This window comes from Nicotiana tomentosiformis, chromosome 2 (assembly GCF_000390325.3).
Source record: "Nicotiana tomentosiformis chromosome 2, ASM39032v3, whole genome shotgun sequence".
NCBI lineage: Eukaryota > Viridiplantae > Streptophyta > Magnoliopsida > Solanales > Solanaceae > Nicotiana > Nicotiana tomentosiformis.
In genome coordinates, this window is record NC_090813.1 from 137,450,867 (window position 1) to 137,469,218 (window position 18,352).

An 18,352-nucleotide genomic window follows, 5' to 3' on the forward strand; every position below is an offset into this window, starting at 1 on the left:
TTTCCGAAGAAGAGGGAGCACTTGGTCACCTTTCAGAATTAGGTGGCCGAGACTTAGATTGATTATTTACTCTGCAGGAAGTCTGATAGAGGTCTTTGCACGGATTGCAAGGTCATATTGAGTAAGAACCTCTCGACCCTTCATAGACTCCTAGTCATGGACCTTTAGATCATGAGGAAGAGGAAGAGGAGGGCGATGTATAGCCAACATAGGATCAAACGGGGAGCCTTGACGGAAGCTAAAGCGCAAGAGTTGGGGGTCAAGCTATTGACTATGAGGGCTTGGAGGAGTAGAGGGGACACAAGCTCTATGTGGACCACGACTGCGTAGTGCATTAGGGAATTCCCGAGAGAGGTATTAGGGGTCTCAAAGGGTTACTCTAGTAGTCACAAGGAAGACTGGTGGTGGAATGGGGAGGTGCAAGGAAAAGTAAAAACCAAAAAAAGCAGCGTATCTGAAGCTAATGGAAAGTGTAGACGAGGAGGAGAAGAAGGTGAATAGGGAGCATTATAAGTTGTCTAAGAAAGAGGCAAAGCTAGCAGTTATGGGGGCCAAGACTGCAACTTTTAGTTATTTGTAGGAGGGTGAATGACAGGCTGATGACTAGTAAGCTAGTTGTTGGAGGTTTTACTCTGAACATAATCAGTGCGTACGCACCCCAAGCAGGCTTGGATGAGGAAGTCAAGAGGCATTTCTGGGAGGATTTGGATAAGATGGTGTGTGGTATCCCGCATACAGAGAAGCTTTTCATATGAGGAGATTTCAACGGCCACATTGGAGCGACGTCTAAGGGGTATGATGATGTTCATAGTACCTTTGGTTTTGGAAATAGAAATGGATAAGGAACGTCTCTGCTAGACTTTGCTAGAGCATTTGATTTGGTGATAGCAAAATCGAGTTTTCCGAAGAAGATGGAGTACTTGGTCACCTTTCGGAGTTCGGTGGCCGAGACTCAGATTGATTATTTACTCTGCAGGAAGTTCGATAGAGGTCTTTTGCAAGGATTGCAAGGTCATCCTGAGTGAGAAACTCTCGACCCTTCATAGACTCCTAATCATGGACCTTGAGATCTAAAGGAAGAGGAGTAGGAAGAGGGTGATGTATAGCCAACCTAGGATCAAGTGGGGAGCCTTGACGGAAGCTAAAGCGCAAGAGTTGGGGGTCAAGATATTGACTATGAGGGCTTGGAAGAGTAGAGGGGACACAAGCTCTATGTGGACCATGACTGCGTAATGCAGTAGGGAAGACACAAGAGAGGTATTAGGGGTCTCAAAGGGTTACACTGGTGGTCACAAGGGAGACTGGTGGTGGAATGGGAAGGTGCAAGGAAAAGTGAAAACCAAGAAAGCAGCGTATCTGAAGCTATTGGAAAGTGTAGACGAGGAGGAGAAGAGGGTGAATATGGAGCATTATAAGTTGTTTAAGAAAGACAAAGCTAGCAGTTACGGCGGCCAAGACTGCAACTTTTAGTCGTTTGTATGAGGAACTCGAGGGTTGAGGTGGGGATAAGAGGTTGTTCGGGTTAGCCAAGACGCGAGAAAGGAAGGCGCGTGACTTGGACCAAGTAAAGTGCATTAAGGACTAAGAAGGTATAGTTTTGTTGGATGAGGGGATTATTCGTCGGACATGGCAGACCTACTTTCATAGTGTACAAGAGACTAGGTAGGTAGGATATAAGGTGCGAGATATGGACAGGTTCAAACTATGGTATTCTGGGAGGGTGGGGGCAGAAACGGGGTAGGTATCTTAGTTGATAATGACCTTTTGTAAACTAGTGGTGGAGGTTAGAAGGGTGAATGACAGGCTGATGACTAATAAGCTAGTTGTTGGAGGTTTTACTTTAAACATGATCAGTGCGTACGCACCCCAAGCAGGCTTGAATGAGGAAGTCAAGAGGCATTTCTGGAAGGATTTGGATAAGATGATGTATGGTATCTCGCATACCGAGAAGCTTTTCATAGGAGTAGATTTCAACGGCCACATTGGAGCGACGTCTGAGGGGTATGATGATGTGCATGGTAGCTTTGGTTTTGGAGATAGAAGCAGATGAGTAACGTCTCTGCTGGACTTTGCTAGAGCATTTGATTTGGTGATAGCAAACTCGAGTTTCCCGAATAAGAGGGAGCACTTGGTCACTTTTAGGAGTTTGGTGGCCGAGACTCATATTGATTATTTACTCTGCAGGAAGTCTGATAGAGGTCTTTGCATGGATTGTAAGGTCATATTGAGTGAGAACCTCTCGCCCCTTCATAGACTCCTAGTCATGGACCTTGATGAGGAGGGCAATGTATAGCCAACATAGGATCAAGTGGGGAGCCTTGACGGAAGCTAAAGCGCAAGAGTTAGGGGTCAAGCTATTGACTATGAGGGCTTAGAGGAGTAGAGGGGACACAAGCTCTACGTGGATCACAACTGCATAATGCATTAAGGAAGCCACGAGAGAGGTATTAAGGGTCTCAAAGGGTTACTCTGGTGGTCACAAGGAAGACTGGTGGTGGAATGGGGAGGTGCAAGGAAAAGTGAACCAAGAAAGCAGTGTATCTGAAGCTAGTGGAAAGTGTAGACGAGGAGGAGAAGAGGGATAATAGGGAGCATTATAAGTTGTCTAAGAAAGAGGCAAAACTAGCAGTTATGATGGCCAAGACTGCAACTTTTAGTTGTTTGTATGAGGAATTCGAGGGCCGAGGTGGGGATAAGAGGTTGTTCGGGTTAGCCAAGGCACGAGAAAGGAAGGTGCGTGACTTGGACCAAGTAAAGTGCATCAAGGACGAAGAAGGTAGAGTTTTGTTGGATGAGGGTATTATCCGTCGGAGATAGCAAACCTACTTCCATAATCTCTTGAACGAGGAGAGGGACATGAGAATTGTACCGAGTGATTTGGAACTCTCCGGAGGTCGTTGTGACTTTCGGTATTGTAGGCGAATTAGAATTAATGAAGTTGAGGAGACTATGCATAAGATGAGCATGGGCAAAGCGACCAGGCCGGATGAAATCTCGATAGAGTTTTGGAAGAGTGCAGGCAAGTCAGGCTTGGAGTGGCTCACTAGGTTATTTAATGTCATTTTTAGAATGAAGAAGATGACCGAATAGCGAAAATGGAGCACGATGGTTCCTGTATACAAGAACAAGGGTGACATCCAAAATTGCAATAACTATCGGGGTATCAAGCTACTTAGCCATACTATGAAAGTATGGGAAAGAGTGGTAAAGCTAAGGGTGAGGATGAGTATGTCTATTTTTGAGAACCAGTTCGGGGTTTATACCGGGGCGTTCGACTACATAAGCCATCCACCTTGTTAGGAGATAAATGGAGCACTATAGGAAGAGAAAGAAGAATTTGCATATGGTGTTCATCGACTTAGAAAAAGCATACAATAAAGTTGCGAGAGAGGTTTTGTGGAGATGTTTGGAGGCTAGAGGTGTACATGTTGCTTACGTTAGGTTGATTAAGGACATGTATGATGGAGCAAAAACCTGAGTGAGGGCGGTGGGTGGGGATTCAGACAATTTTTCGGTTATGATAGGGTTGTATCAGGGGTCGGCGCTCAGCCCTTTTTTGTTTGCTCTGGCGATGGACGTACTGGCGCACCACATCCAAGGGGTAGTGACGTGATGCATGCTATTTGAAGATGATATTGTATTAATTGATGAGACGCGAGACGCGAGACGGTGTGAACGCACAATTATTTGTGTAAAGGAAGATCCTAGAGTCTAAAGGTTTCAAGTTGAGCAGGACCAAGATAGAATACTTGGAGTATAAGTTCAGTAGCGAGACTCACGGAGGGGAAAGAGAGGTGAGGCTGGCCTCACTGATCATCCCTAGGAGATGAAGTTTTAACTACCTTGGGTCTATTATTTAGGGGGTGGGGAGATTGATGAAGATATCACACATCATATTGGGACAGGATGGATGAAATGGAGACTCGCTTTCGGTATTTTGTGTGATAAGAAAGTGCCACCGAAACTTAAATGCAAGTTTTACAAAGTGGTGTTCAGGCCAACGATGTTGTATGGGGCTAAGTGTTGTCCAGTCAAGATCGCCCATGTCCAGAAGATGAAGGTAGCAGAGATGAGGATGTTGAGATAGATGTGCGGGCACACTAGGTTAGATAGGATCATAAATGAGGTTATTCGCGACAAGGTGGGTGTGGCCCCTATTGAGGATAAGATGCGGGAAGCGCGGCTTAGGTGGTTTGGTCATGTGAAGAGGAGGAGTACAGACGCCCCGGTGAGGAGATGTGGGAGGTTGACATTGGATGGCCTATGGAGAGGTAGAAGTAGGCCAAAGAAGATGTAGGGAGAGGTGATTAGGCAAGACATGGCACAACTTCAGCTGACTGAGGACATGACCCTTGATATGAAGGTATGGAGGTCGAGGATTAGGGTAGTAGAGTAGGTAGTCTAGAGTGTTCATAGCAGTAGTATTGACACGCAGTCTCGCTTTCTGTTGGTAATATATTTTTATGACTAACCATTATTTTCTTTCATTCTTGATCACCTTACTATCTTGTTGTTTTATTCTGCTTTTATATGGCTTTTGGGTACTGTCGCTTCTTGTCTATATTTTTCATTAATGTGGTGCTCGTGCTTTCCTGAGCCAAGGGTCTATTGGAAACAAACTCTCTATCTTCACAATGTAGGAGTAAGGTCTGTGTACACACTACCCTCCCCAGACCCCACGGTGTGGGATAATACTGGGTATGTTGTTGTTGTTGTTATATCCATTTGTATGTACATATTTATTGTGTATATATCTTAGTTCCAACAAATATTATATATTGCTATCATAACAACTATATTATTTAATTTTTGAGATGTGTATGTGTAAATAGTTTTATTAGTAAATAAAATATTTAAACTATTCTTATTAATTATAATAACTATCTACTACATTACTAGTATGTGTTTCGTTTTATGATAGTGTTTGTCTATCAGACTAGACTTATAATTATAAAAAGAAATAAAAACTTTGAATATACACCAAAATTACCCTTAAAATTTGTAATTTTAGACATGTGATAATGTTTTCAAGATTACATGAGCATATTTTTGGAAAATTCCCAAGGAAACCGCATTCGTTACCTTTGGGTGAGCATTGGGTAGCTTGCTTATTGTGCAATAACTCACAAGCCACATAGGAAATATAAATTGTGTTAGGCAAATCCGGTGCAGCGAGTGATTTTTTTTTTTTTTTTTGTAATTTATTGGAATCAATTAAAAAAGAAATAGTAGTAACATATATTAGTACTAACTCCGTTCCAGTTTATGTGAACCTATTTTCTTTTTGGTCCGTTCCAAAAAGTGATCCATTTCTAAATTTGAAAATAATTTTGGTTAAACTTACAATTCTACCCTTAATAAAAATATTTTATATCAACACAAATACTCTGAGCCCCTTTTTAAATTATTTAGGATCACAAATTCTAAAAGTATTCATTTTTTTTTAAACTCCGCCCAGTCAAACATGGTCACACAAATTATAAGGGAGGGAGTAGTATTTAACTTTATTTTACTAGGTCTTACGTCACCTACTATTATTTAACTCCATTCGCTTACTCTTGTCTGCTTTCTTCTTCTGTCTGCGCACAAAAGGAACGAGAATCAGTAACCACCTGCTGCATAACCCTAGGTACTTTATCGAATCTATTTTCGCTCCCTTCACAAATCGATTATGCTATTGATAATGTTATAATTAGGGTTTTCCCCATAACTAGATCTGTCGTTTTGTTTAGATTTTCCGTTCTTCATATCAGTCTCTTAACTACAGATCTGAAAACTTTGACCACCTGATTACTTCGAATCTGAAATTATTTGAGGCGTACCACGACTACTGCTTATTGTTATTGTTGGTCTTTCTATGTTTTACTCCGATTTTTAAGGTATTACACATTTCATATAGTAAGCAAGGAAATTTGAGAAATAGAACCGGTTCCATTTTGAACTCCTCGATTTCATGACTGACCATTTATTTGAAGTACTATATCAATAAAAGAAAAGGAAAACACGACAAAGACAAACGAAATAGAAGTTGTTGAAAATGTTGTGAACGTTGAAATTATTTTGGGCATGAACTTTACTTGGAAAAAGCTTGTGAAAATTGAAATAATGATTTCACTTGCCGTATTTGCAAAATACAAATACCGAATTAATGATTTTTGTCTCCAGGGAAAAATGTAAATTAGGTTTGTTTGTATTGTTTGTTTATTTTTATATCTCTGTGATTTATCTTTATTTTTTTGTGGAGATCTCTGTGATTTGTTTAAAAGCAATGAGTTCCAGTTAATACAACTTTTGCACAAAAGGTTCCTTAAACTAGTTACTAGGGAGTTGCTTCTCTTGACGAAGTTTCTTTTGGTATCCAACAGTACACTTCACGCTCCCTCTGAGGTGCCTCTTGCAACATTTGTTACTCTCCTGTTTCTTCCAGCGTAGCTTTAAATGAAGAACACCTGTCCACTTTAGTCTTCAAAGGTTTAGATTTAATTAATTTGACCAGCTCTTTAACTATTGTTAAGAGGCAAAAACCTGCCTATGTTCCGAATATAGCAAACCGGTTAGCCATTCAGAGAAAATGAGTTTCTTTCTAGTTGCACCTTATAAATTTTGGAAACTTGAGCAAAGGTCAAAGGAAATTAACTATCCCAAAAATTGTTCATGGGGTGTTGAGCCTCAATGCCAATATTTCAAGGGTTTTTTTGCTGTTCACTTGAAATTATTCATGAAAAATGGCAATAAGTAGATATAAAAGTTACAGTTTAGCTGTGTGTGAAGCCATGCTTTCTGACATCCAGCATGTGGTGTTCATTTACCTGGATTTGTGTTGAATCAGGTTTTTTCACAAACAACAAATATGGCCGAGTCATCGCGTGAAGAAAATGTGTACATGGCCAAGCTAGCTGAGCAAGCCGAGCGATATGAGGAAATGATTGAGTTTATGGAGAAGGTTGCAAAGACAGGTGATGTCGAGGAGCTGACTGTTGAGGAAAGGAATCTTCTTTCTGTGGCATACAAAAATGTGATTGGCGCAAGAAGGGCCTCGTGGAGGATAATCTCTTCAATTGAGCAGAAAGAGGAGAGTCGTGGAAATGAAGATCATGTCAAAACTATTAAAGAATACAGAGCCAAAATTGAGGCTGAACTCAGCAAGATATGTGATGGGATTTTGGGTCTCCTTGAGTCCCATTTAATACCATCAGCCTCCACAGCTGAGTCCAAAGTTTTTTACTTGAAGATGAAAGGTGATTACCACAGGTACCTGGCTGAGTTTAAAACAGGTTCAGAGAGGAAAGAAGCTGCTGAGAACACCTTATTGGCATACAAGTCTGCTCAGGTAGGTGATCTATTGTGAGCACTGTCAGTTTCTCTTGTAATTTAACAGAATTTGATATTTGAGTGTCGTCTATCGTAGGATATTGCTTTGACTGAGCTGGCTCCTACTCACCCAATCAGGCTGGGACTTGCCCTTAACTTTTCTGTGTTCTATTATGAGATTCTTAATTCACCTGATCGTGCTTGTAACCTTGCGAAACAGGTAATCTCTTTGCTTTTATTGATTCTTTGACTTGGATTATTCTCTCTCTCTCTCTCTCTCTCACACACACACACACACACACACACACACACACTCCTCTCTCTCATAAGCTTACATGGATTTTTTTCTTAGTTCTTATAGTTGATTTGTTATGCGTCCATGAAAAAGCTAGATATTTTTACCATACTAATTAAGCTTGCATGTACCTTTTGAATAGGAATTAACTTTATCATTAGGGGCATCATAATGACTACGAAGCTTGGTATGTGATGTTTGAATGATAGGAATCATCGTTGATGTGTTGGAATGATTTGATTTATGCCTGCCATATACTCTGGTTAGTTTACTGAAACAGTTGGACAAGAGGGTTGCTCTAGTGGTAAGCGGGTGATTTGATTTATGCCTGCCATATACTCTGGTTAGTTTACTGAAACAGTTGGACAAGAGGGCTGCTCTAGAGGGCCTCATAATGACTACGAAGCTTGGTATGTGATGTTTGAATGATAGGAATCATCGTTGATGTGTTGGAATGATTTGATTTATGCCTGCCATATACTCTGGTTAGTTTACTGAAACAGTTGGACAAGAGGGTTGCTCTAGTTGCAAGCACCCTCCACTTCCAACCAAGAGGTTGTGAGTTCGAGTCACCCCAAGAGCAAGGTGGGTAGTTCTTGGAGGGAGGGAGCTGAGGGTCTATCAGAAACAACATCTACCCTAGGGCAGGGGTAAGGTCTGTGTACACATTATCCTCCCCAGACCCCACTAGTGGGATTATACTGGGTTGTTGTTGTTGTTGTTGTTGTTGTAGTAGTTTACTGAAACAGTTATCAGCCATAGAGGCCTTTTCGTGACCGAAGGTTGGAGTAAAGTGCTCTGTCTTGCCTAAATTTGTAATAGTTCTCTTCGTTCGAACCGGAAGAAGGGCTTATTTCCTTTGCATTCTTTCCTGCATTGTCCTGTTCACTTCAGGGTCTTGGCCTGGGTTGTGGCAGTTTCATACGCAAAAATTTTAAACTAAAGCTTATCTGGATTCTGTCCTTGTATATGACCTAGCAGCAATTCTAGTAAGGTGTTGTCAGTTGTAGTCATCTTTTTTTAGAACTTCTGAACTCAGGGTGATACTTCATCTGGCGTCTCTCTAGATTATGTCTTATATTGTCGGGCTTCCATTAGAATTAGCTTTCTTTGTCTCCCTATATGGTGGTGACAATGAATTTCTAGTACTCGACGGTTGACGAAACAAAAAAAATAGCATGGACTAGTCTGTAGAAAGAGAGTGCTTTCATTTAATTAGCTTAGAGGTAGGTGTTACATTGGAATTCTAAACCAATATCCAATGCAGCCTGAATAGCTTTTTGTTTATGCATGAACATGACCATTTGGTTGGCAGCTTGACTTGTAGGACCCTAGTATCAAATCATATTGCTCTTGTACTCAAAGTCAAGTCACAATTAAGTTTCATGATAATCAAGAAGACTAGGAAGCATCATCTTCTTACAATTATAGTGGTAGGATGAGAATTACAGTCTGACCCTGAGGATATAATTATCTACCTTTTGAGACGGGTAAAAAAATTATCCAATCAATTATGGTGTGGCCGAATATTTCAGACTGCTCCTTATTTAACTTTGTAAACTGTAGACAGTATTTATATAACAATAACAACCACTTCTACAGTGCATCAAACTACTTGGAACCGGCTATATTAACCCTCAATATCATTCTGCTTCTTTTGGACTCTGTTTCATCAATGCTCAATAATTTATTTTATAAGACCAATTAGAGGGTTCTCCTTTATAAAAAAAGGTTTTTTTTGGGGGGGGGGGGGGGGGAGAGACCAATTACATGTTCTGTAGCACTGGTGGTTCTCTACTTTTGTACTGACATATAAATCTCTTATCAAACTAAAAGATCTCCTAATAAAACAAGACCTAATGTGATTGTACCACCACAACAAAATATTAATTTACAACTTGTTGGTGTCGTTGATATGGATTTGTTTTTTCTATTGGTTCAATTTTTCACCAAGTTTGTGTGGATTTTGAAGGATAATAGGTCTTTTGAGGCATTCTTACCACGTGATTTTAAGTGTTCCTCGTCTTCTTTATTAACACCTTATTATGTGTGGAGATATTTATAAACAATGATGTTAATTGTGTAGGCCTTTGATGAAGCTATCTCAGAGTTGGATACGCTGGGCGAGGAATCTTACAAGGACAGTACATTGATCATGCAACTTCTCAGAGACAATCTTACACTTTGGACTTCAGATAATGCGGTCTCTCTCTCTCTCTCTCTATATATATATATATATATATATATATATATATGTATGTATGTATTTGCGTGTCTCTCTCTTTCTCACGAACATACACACACAGGCTCACAGAGTCCCACCCACGCTAACAAAAGATTTGCTTAACATGTGTATGTCCAGAAAAAGGGATCAGCTTGTGCTTGATTGCTAAAATCTGGAATATTATTCGCATACTTTAACTATTGAATTACTGATATTGAATGGTTTTTGTTGTTAAATATTCTGATTCCAGGAGGATGCTGAGGATGATATCAAGGAAGCTCCAAAGCATGAGTCAGGCGAGGGGCAGCAGTGATGAGTTAGTAGCATAGTCTTTTAGTCTTTATTTTATAGGGTGCTGCTTGAGGATATAGCCAGATCGTGAATTAGATACTTCAATGGCTGTGTGTGTCACTGTCTAAATGGTTCAATATAAAACATGTCGTAGTGTGATAGAATATGTGGTCAAGATAGTCGCTTAGTGCTATGGTGATTAAAATTTGACATGGTGGCATTACTTGCTTGTGTTGATGACTTTGCTCGTATTTATAGTCTCATTTGCATGTTGTGTGATCACCCATGTATTTTCAAAATCCTTTGAAATCCTGGAATTAATTGTTAACATCTAGCAAAACTTTTTAACCCTTTCCTGAAATTTCCACCATCTCCCTCGAATCCCTGGGATTCACATGATTGAGAAAAATAGTTTGTGCAAGTGTTGGCATATGGGCTGAAAAGTTACTGGTTCTACGTTATTGCGTAGAAAGTCATGTTTACTATTTCCTTTATTTAATATGCAATGAGCATATTCAAAAGAAAATGTACTTGCCTTCTTTTGAGTAAAATGGCGAAACTCTAATAGAAGAGTGAAAATATTTAAAACTTTCAGCTCGAAGTCTAACATCAATTCCCTCAATCTTTTCTCTAAAATCAAATATGTATATGAAGTACATTAGAACTATGAAGCATATAGTAGCCATATACAACTTCTAGTGTGAGTTTTTTTTAATCAAATTTTATTTTAATATAATTTTGAACTGATATAAACTCGATAAAGTAACATGAATAGTAACAACCTATACAACAGACATTAGAAATATTACTCATAAGAATTAGTAATAATAATTAACAATAATTTGAAATAATCGTAACCAAGGAAATGCAATCACTGCAGGACAATGTATTTATTTCATTTCAGCTTTGTAAACTCTATTCTTAGAAGTTCATGATTTGTACTACCAGTCCTTGGGGAATGTATAAGATTCAGGTATTTCTTTACTTAATTACTTTATTAATTGTTATTGAAATTGGTTAGTGGTTAATTGGCTTACCTAGCGGGTTGGGTTAGGTGCCATCACGACTAGTGGGTTTGTGGTCATGACAAGGTGGTATCGGAGCTCTAGGTTCATAGGTTCTACAAGTCATGAACAAGTGTCTAGTAGAGTCTTGCGGATCGGTATGATGACGTCCATACCTATCTTTGCGAGGCTACATGACATTTAGGATATACTTCTCATCTTTCATTCCTTATCGTGCGGCATTGATTCAGTTTGAAGCGTAACTCTTTGAATTCCTTCCATACATTCGTATGCGCATGTGAGCGCTCGGTATCGGTTGTGCATCGCCGGCTTGTGATTTTATGAACGAGATTCGAGATGTGTATTCTGTGTTTTGGTGATGGACCAGTCTGGAGGACTTGAGGCCATGGTTAGACCGCAGCTTAAGCTCGGTAGCTTCAGTTGTAACTTTTACATTTGGATTCATATGTCCGGTAATATCCCTACGAGTGGAATTTGTGGCTCGATGAGCGGTGGAATGGCTTTGTGATGAGTATGATGTGACTGCGGGATGTGTTAAGATGATTTGAATGCGACGAGAAGTGTTTTCTTGAAATGTAAATGAGGGGGGCATCGGGTGCTTGATTTTCGTTTTGATGTGACGTACAGTCTCGAGTATGAGTGCATTGAAGGATCCTTTTTGTTGCTTAATGCTGGAACGAAATAGGTTCTCATGTCTTATTGTCGAGATCATACTCAGGAAGATTAAGTGATTGCTTAGTAGTTGTGGCTGTGAAAGGGTATAAAGAGATGCCAGCTTGAGGCTAAGCAGGTGGGTTATAACCTGCGAGGTAATCTATGGGTGTGTGGTTTTTATAACGTTGTGTGGGGGCTTCCTTTTCTACCAGTGGGGTATATTTGTGCGATTTGAGTTTGGATCGGTTGTAACAGTTGACCTGACTATCACACGGATGAATGCGAGATTTGCAGATGATTTGAGGTATTATATGGTTTGTGTTACATGAGCTTACAAAGGATTTAGTTGAATTTCAGTGCGCGGTTCTGGCAGTAATAGAGTATGGGTATTGTGATGTTATTGACTGTTTTGTTCTATGGCTTTGAGCCAAGTGGGGGAGTCTGCTATCGATGAGTTGATTGCACGGTTATGTGTTGTATTGGTTTCAGTTCGGAGTATACTGGTGAACCAGTTATGACTTGCAGAGGTCGAGATCGAGGATGACTCAGGTAAAGGAAATTCGGGATACATGTTGTATTGCACTTTACGGGTATATGGGGATCATAAAATAATTGAGTGGTTATTCGTGAAGGGTGTAGTGTACATGGAGTAGGAATCTGCTCATTTGCTTAGGAGTGTGGGTTACTCCCTTTGTGTGCTGGTGTGCTAATGGGGCACATGTCGTTCGGTCTGTTTGGTCGGTTTAATTGAGATTTGAGTAGAGTGGATGACTTCGAGAATGGTTCTGATGGATTCAAGATTTATATGTAGCGATTTGGAATTTGCAAGATTTGTATATGGCTAGAAACTAAGAGTTACATTGGATGGTGTCGAGACTTGTGGCATTTTTATACCGTTGTGGATTATGTACTTCAGCATCAAGAAGGTGAAGGAAATAGTTTTAGGTTCACATAAGATCTCCTTAGAGTGGGTGTCGCGGTTGTGGTGCTTTGGGGGTGCTTAAGAGGGAAGTCAGCGGCTTATGGGCCTTAAGGCGTTGTGGTTTTATACTAGGGTCTCTTCTGTGGTGAATTTTGGTTAAGGATCGTGGTGTTCCAGAAAGGAGAAGTATCAATTTGAAGGCAATTTGGAAGGGACTTGGAGAAATAGGACAACGTGGTAGTAGGTTGGATCAGCATAGTAATGGATATAATTAGTTCTTTAGGTACCTATGATGCGGCTAGTCTCCACAAGTGTTTCGTGGCAATGCTCTTGGGTTTTGGCGACCTGCGTGACTGGGATAAGTTAGAGAGATTCTATTCTGATATCTTGGTTATGTGCAAATGAGTTTCAAAGAGTTCTCAATGGTTTTTACCACGGTTCGAGGAGTATATTTCCTACCGGCGTGAGGAATATGTTGCGTATTGGGATTTTCTCCGGGATGAGATCAAATAGAAGGTTTCTGACTGATCTGGTATGTATTCTTCTTGGGACTCAGAGTTGATTATGAGATTCTTGTACTCTTCACAGGATGGCATGGTAGATGCGGTGTTGTGTGGGATTGAGATTTGCATGTGTAAGGTCACATGTCAGTTTGGAAGGGAAGGGCATAGATTCGTTGGCAGCATGGACGGTTTCAGATGACTAGGTAACTGATATTACTAATCGGTATGGCTTTATGAGAGTATACATTTCAGAAGGGACATTGTGTGTTTGATTTATGGATATTTCACGGGTACTGTGGCACTCTCATAGTTAATCGATTGCTGATATTCAAATTTTGCTAGGTGGCATACGAAAGAATTTTAGAAGTATTCCTCGTGGGATGATCGTGTATGAGAGATGTGTTAGACATTCAGGCGGTGGAGATGAAATCTGATATGGTGATTCGTGTGTTTTATGGATTTGGAGGCTGAGAGTTCTTAGGAGTAGATTGTTTCATGGTTGTGGACTCTGAGGTTGTGGCCGAAGCTAGCCAGATGATAGTATGTGTTATGATTCAGTTATTGTGGACTTTTGGAGGGTTATTTAGCTATTTGTGGGTGACCAGAGTCGATTTGGGGGTCTATTAGGAGGCCCAATTAGGATGTGTAGTCTAAACCGAGCCGGATTGGTTAGCTCCATACCGCTATTGTTGAGGGATGTTCCATTCGGTTGTTGTAGCTTATTCGTGTTCTGAAATGATTTGTGAGTTACTCTTCTATGCTACGAGGAATTGTGATTTGTTGGTTATAAGCACACCTGGTGCGGTTCTATTTGGGCTTTATAGAGGAAGTTGAGCGAGATGAGTAATTGGGTATTGCATGGTCGATGGCGTATGGGTTATGTTCTTTCGGGTTTTGTGTGGCATTGTGTCATCTGCTTCTTCATGGTTATAGTAATGCACTTTGAGTACTTGATGTCGGATTGCGCGTGGTTATTGATTTTGAGCATGAGGGCTGAGGTATTTCATATGCACCAGTGTTTGGATAGGGTCACGCATTGCAGCGGAGTTATGTTGAGATATGATCCCTTGTGTTAGATTCATGCGTTTTGGTTCTACGGTGTGTGATAGGTTCTTAGCATTGCGTTGTGGTGGTACTTGTTGAGCTTGCGAGACAGTTATCCCGTCTGAGTCAGTTTTCCATGATTTGAGTATATTTGGAATGTTGCTTATTGGTGCACGGATTGCACGGGTTATGGCTTTGGATTGTATTGATGTGGCATGCCACTAGAATGGTCGTGTTGGATGAGATGAGATCATTGGACCTAGAATGGATACTATCAGAATTGATTACAGCATATTTGGAAGGATAATATCGAAAGTCGTCTTAGAATTGACTATAGTTCTTGTCGAATGAGAGGGAATTCCATGACTGGTTGATCTGATGAATGGTTATGAGTTCTGCGTATTTCTTTCATCGTCGGCGGTGTACGAAGGTTTTAGAACGAGATTTTGTTTGACATGAGGTTTATTATCGATATTAGGTGGTTTTGAGCACCCACTGTGATTATAAATTATTGCTATGAGTATTTGAGTTATGCGGTATATCATGTGATTACATCTTGGGTTATGGTTACAGCTTGTTCAGACTTATACATTGTGTAGATACGAGATTCTGACCTTATAGAAATTTCGGATGTTGGAAATTGGATTCTAAGGCTTATGGGTTAAGGTTGGAGTAATGATATTCAGTTATGTTATGTTGTCGGGCCTATATGGAATATGGTGACGTGGGATCAACCCCGGGTGTGTGCATGATAAGGTTACACGACAGTTGATGGCTTTGAGAATAACTCTGCGCACGTTCGAGGACGAACGTATGTTTAAGTGGGGGAGGATGTAACGACCTGACCGGTCGTTTTGAGCATTTAAACTTCGCTCGGTTGTTTGAAGGCATGAGTAGTTCCGTATGATGTATTATGACTTATGTGAATCGTCGGTTTTGATTTTCAGGTTATTTGGAATTAATTTGAAAGAATGATTCTCAGCTAGAAGCTTTAAATTTGAAAGAGTTGACCAAGTTTGACTTTTTGTGAATTTGAACCCGGAACGGAGTCTTGATGATTCCATTAGCTCTGTTGCGTGATTTTGGACCTAGGAACGCGTCCGGATTGTGATTTTGAGGTCCGTAGTGGAATTTGGCCTGAAATGGAGTAAGTTGGATTTTTGAAAAGTTTGACCAGGAGTGAATTTTTTGATATCGGATTCGGATTATGATTCCGGGAATTGAAATAGTTTCGTTATGTTATTTGGGACTTGTGCGCAAAATTTGAGGTCAATCGGACGTGATTTGATAGGTTTCAGCATCGGTATTAGAAGTTTGAAGTTTCAAAGTTCATAGATTTAGATTTGAGGTGCGATTCATTGTTTTGATGTTGTTATGTGTGATTTGAGACCTCGAGTAGGTCCGTATTATGTTATGGGACTTGTTGGTATGTTTGGACGGGGTCCCGAGGGGCTCAGGCGTGTTTCGGATTGATTTTGGATCATTTTCTTCAATGTTGCTATTGCTGGTTCTGGTGTGACCGCACTTGTGGTTGGATTGCGCAAGTGCGATGGTCGCAGAAGCGTGCAGAAGCGAGAAGAGGCTAGGTGAGGAAGACCGTAGAAGCGGAATTTTGTAGCGCACCTGCGTGCGCGCAGATGCGAGATTGGAAGCGCATGTGCGAAAATCTTCGCAGAAGCGGAATTTGATATCCGCAGGTACGGGGGTTGCTGGGCAAGGCTATTTTCGCAGAAGTGAAGTTTTTACCGCAGAAGCGGTGGTCGTAGATGCGACGAGTGCCCGCAAATGCGTAAATCGCTGGGCAAAACTTATAATTCGAGGACTTTGGTTTCTTTCTTCATTTTCGGATTTTGGAGCTCGGATTGGGCGACTTGGAGAGAAAATTTTCACACAACTTGGGGTAGGTGTTCTCTACTCATTTTTTATCTTATATCACGAATCTACCTTCGTTTTTGGTAATTGGATTGTGATTTTTAAAGAGGAAATTGGAGGTTTTGGACTAAAGTTTCATAATATGAATTTTTGAGTCTTGAACATCGAATTGGAGTCGAATTTGAGTGAAACTAGTATGGTTGGACTCGTAATTGAATGGGATTGTCGGATTTTATGAATTTTGTCGGGTTTCGAGGTGCAGGATTGGGTTGTGCTTTTGGCCGATTTTGGGCTTTTGATTCAAAATTTGATCTTTTTCGATCGGGATTGGTTCCTTTAGCATTGTTTGATGCATTTGAGTTATTTTTGGTTAGTTTCGAGCCGTTCGGAGGTCGGAACGCGCGGGATGACATCTTTGGAGCATCGCTTGGCTTGCTCGATACTGGTATTGGCTTGTTCGAGGTAAGTAACTCTTCTAATCTTAGTGTTGAGGGTATGAAACCCCGAAATACGTGTTATGTGATTGGTATTGAGGTGACGCACACACTAGTTGACGGGCGTGTGGGCGTGCACCATTTGAATTGGGACTCTGTTGTTTCCATGGCACTGTATAGTGGTCTTACTTTGTTGATATCCGTGTTTTCACCATGTGATAAAGTAGTTAAGCTGTCAATCATGCTAGATATCAGGTTTAGGCATTATGACGATATTGTTTGGACCCATAGTGGTCGTTTCTTACTGTCATCTCACTGATTTCATTGATATTCCGTACTCAGTCATATTCATGCATTCATATCATATCTCAGTCTCAGTTATTTATTGATACATCATATCATTGTTGTCGGGCTAGTTTCATGACATTGTGAGTCCGTGAGTGAGACTGGAGGGATTGATGACTGAGTTAGGCCGGGGGCTAGTTGTCCGTGCAATTCCAGATGTTGATATTATAGCATGTGAGTTGTCCGTGCGATTCCAGATATTGATATTATGGCATGTGAGTTGTCCGTATAGCACATGAGTTATCCGTGCAGATTATAGCGCTTGGGCTGAAAGGAGCCCCTCTGGAGTCTGCACACCCCCAATGAGCGCAGTCGACTATATATATGTGGATCGGATTGCACGCCGCAACGGGCCTTATGGTCATATATAGATTGGGTTATACGCTGCATTGGGTATTGTACAACGTTAAGTGATTGAGTGTGCTGAGTATAGTGAGAGAGAATGTGAGACAGTGAAATTGAGTACTCTGAGAGTGTGAGTACATGAGCTCATCATCGAGATGCATTGCATTTGACATGCGTACTTGAGATACATGCATAGAGGTGCATTTTCTTCTGCTACCCAGTTTTGGGGACATTTGTGATTTTACATGTATCTTGACATGTAGGCATAGAGAAGTACTTTCCTCGTGCTATCTGAAAATGAAATATCTTACTATGTGTTGAAAGGAGTTTTGGGAAAAATCACAGTTTTCAAACTTACTCGTACTTTGACTTTTTTGGTAAAAGATTTGGATTTTCACTAAGATACTTGAAAAGAAATGCCTATTTTTTTGGAACTGTGAACGGACTGAGCCTTTTATTTATGAGATACTCTTTTGTTACGTGTACTATATTATTATGAACTGTTGTAGAATATTGGTGTTGGACCCGACCTTTCTGCTAGCTCGCCACTACTTTCAACCTAAGGTTAGGTTTGTTACTTATTGAGTACATGGGGTCGGTTGTACTTATACTACACTTCTGCACCTTACGTGCAGATATTGATTGTTGATATTGTTGTGTTCGATGGGAGATGGATTTGAAGATGTGCATGTCTCCCGGTTGTAGCTACCTCTTGTTTGTGGTAGCCTTAGATCTATAAAAAACTTCTGTTTATGCACTTTTCAAACAGACGATATATTTATTTCATTTCAGCTTTGTAAACTCTATTCTTAGAAGCTCATGATTTGTACTATCAGTCATTGAGGAAATTTCTTTACTTAATCACTTTATTAATTGTTATTAGAATTGGTTAGTGGTTAATTGGCTTACCTAGCGGGTTGAATTAGGTGCCATTACGATTGGTGGATTTGGGGTCGTGACATACCTGCTCAATATCTATATGCTTCCTTAATTTTTACAGTCCATAATCTTCTTTAGTTGGATGTGAACCACGTGACAATAATAAAAGAAAAAGAGCATGTTATTAGTATAAAACTTGCTTAAATAC

General features: G+C 40.4%; 2 protein-coding genes across 3 annotated transcripts; both read left to right on the top strand.

The window, feature by feature from the left end:
* The first annotated feature begins 1,756 nt into the window (after nucleotides 1-1,756).
* Nucleotides 1,757-2,585, top strand: LOC138905687 (uncharacterized). Its single transcript, XM_070194207.1, has 3 exons — nucleotides 1,757-2,001; nucleotides 2,077-2,287; nucleotides 2,430-2,585. Exons 1-3 carry the CDS (start codon nucleotides 1,757-1,759, stop codon nucleotides 2,583-2,585), a joined length of 612 nt encoding a protein of 203 aa, XP_070050308.1.
* Nucleotides 2,586-5,491: 2,906 nt separating this feature from the next.
* LOC104109794 (14-3-3 protein 4) lies at nucleotides 5,492-10,403 on the top strand. 2 transcript variants are annotated; one of them, XM_009619155.4, is made up of 5 exons: nucleotides 5,492-5,629; nucleotides 6,830-7,330; nucleotides 7,409-7,531; nucleotides 9,693-9,809; nucleotides 10,081-10,403. In XM_009619155.4, the coding sequence occupies exons 2-5, from the start codon at nucleotides 6,851-6,853 to the stop codon at nucleotides 10,141-10,143; spliced, it is 783 nt and encodes a 260-aa protein (XP_009617450.1). In that variant the 5' UTR covers nucleotides 5,492-5,629; nucleotides 6,830-6,850; the 3' UTR covers nucleotides 10,144-10,403. The 2 variants fall into 2 exon arrangements, with proteins under 2 accessions (XP_009617450.1, XP_070052246.1); XM_070196145.1 differs by having other exon boundaries at nucleotides 5,607-5,879.
* Nucleotides 10,404-18,352: the final 7,949 nt, after the last annotated feature.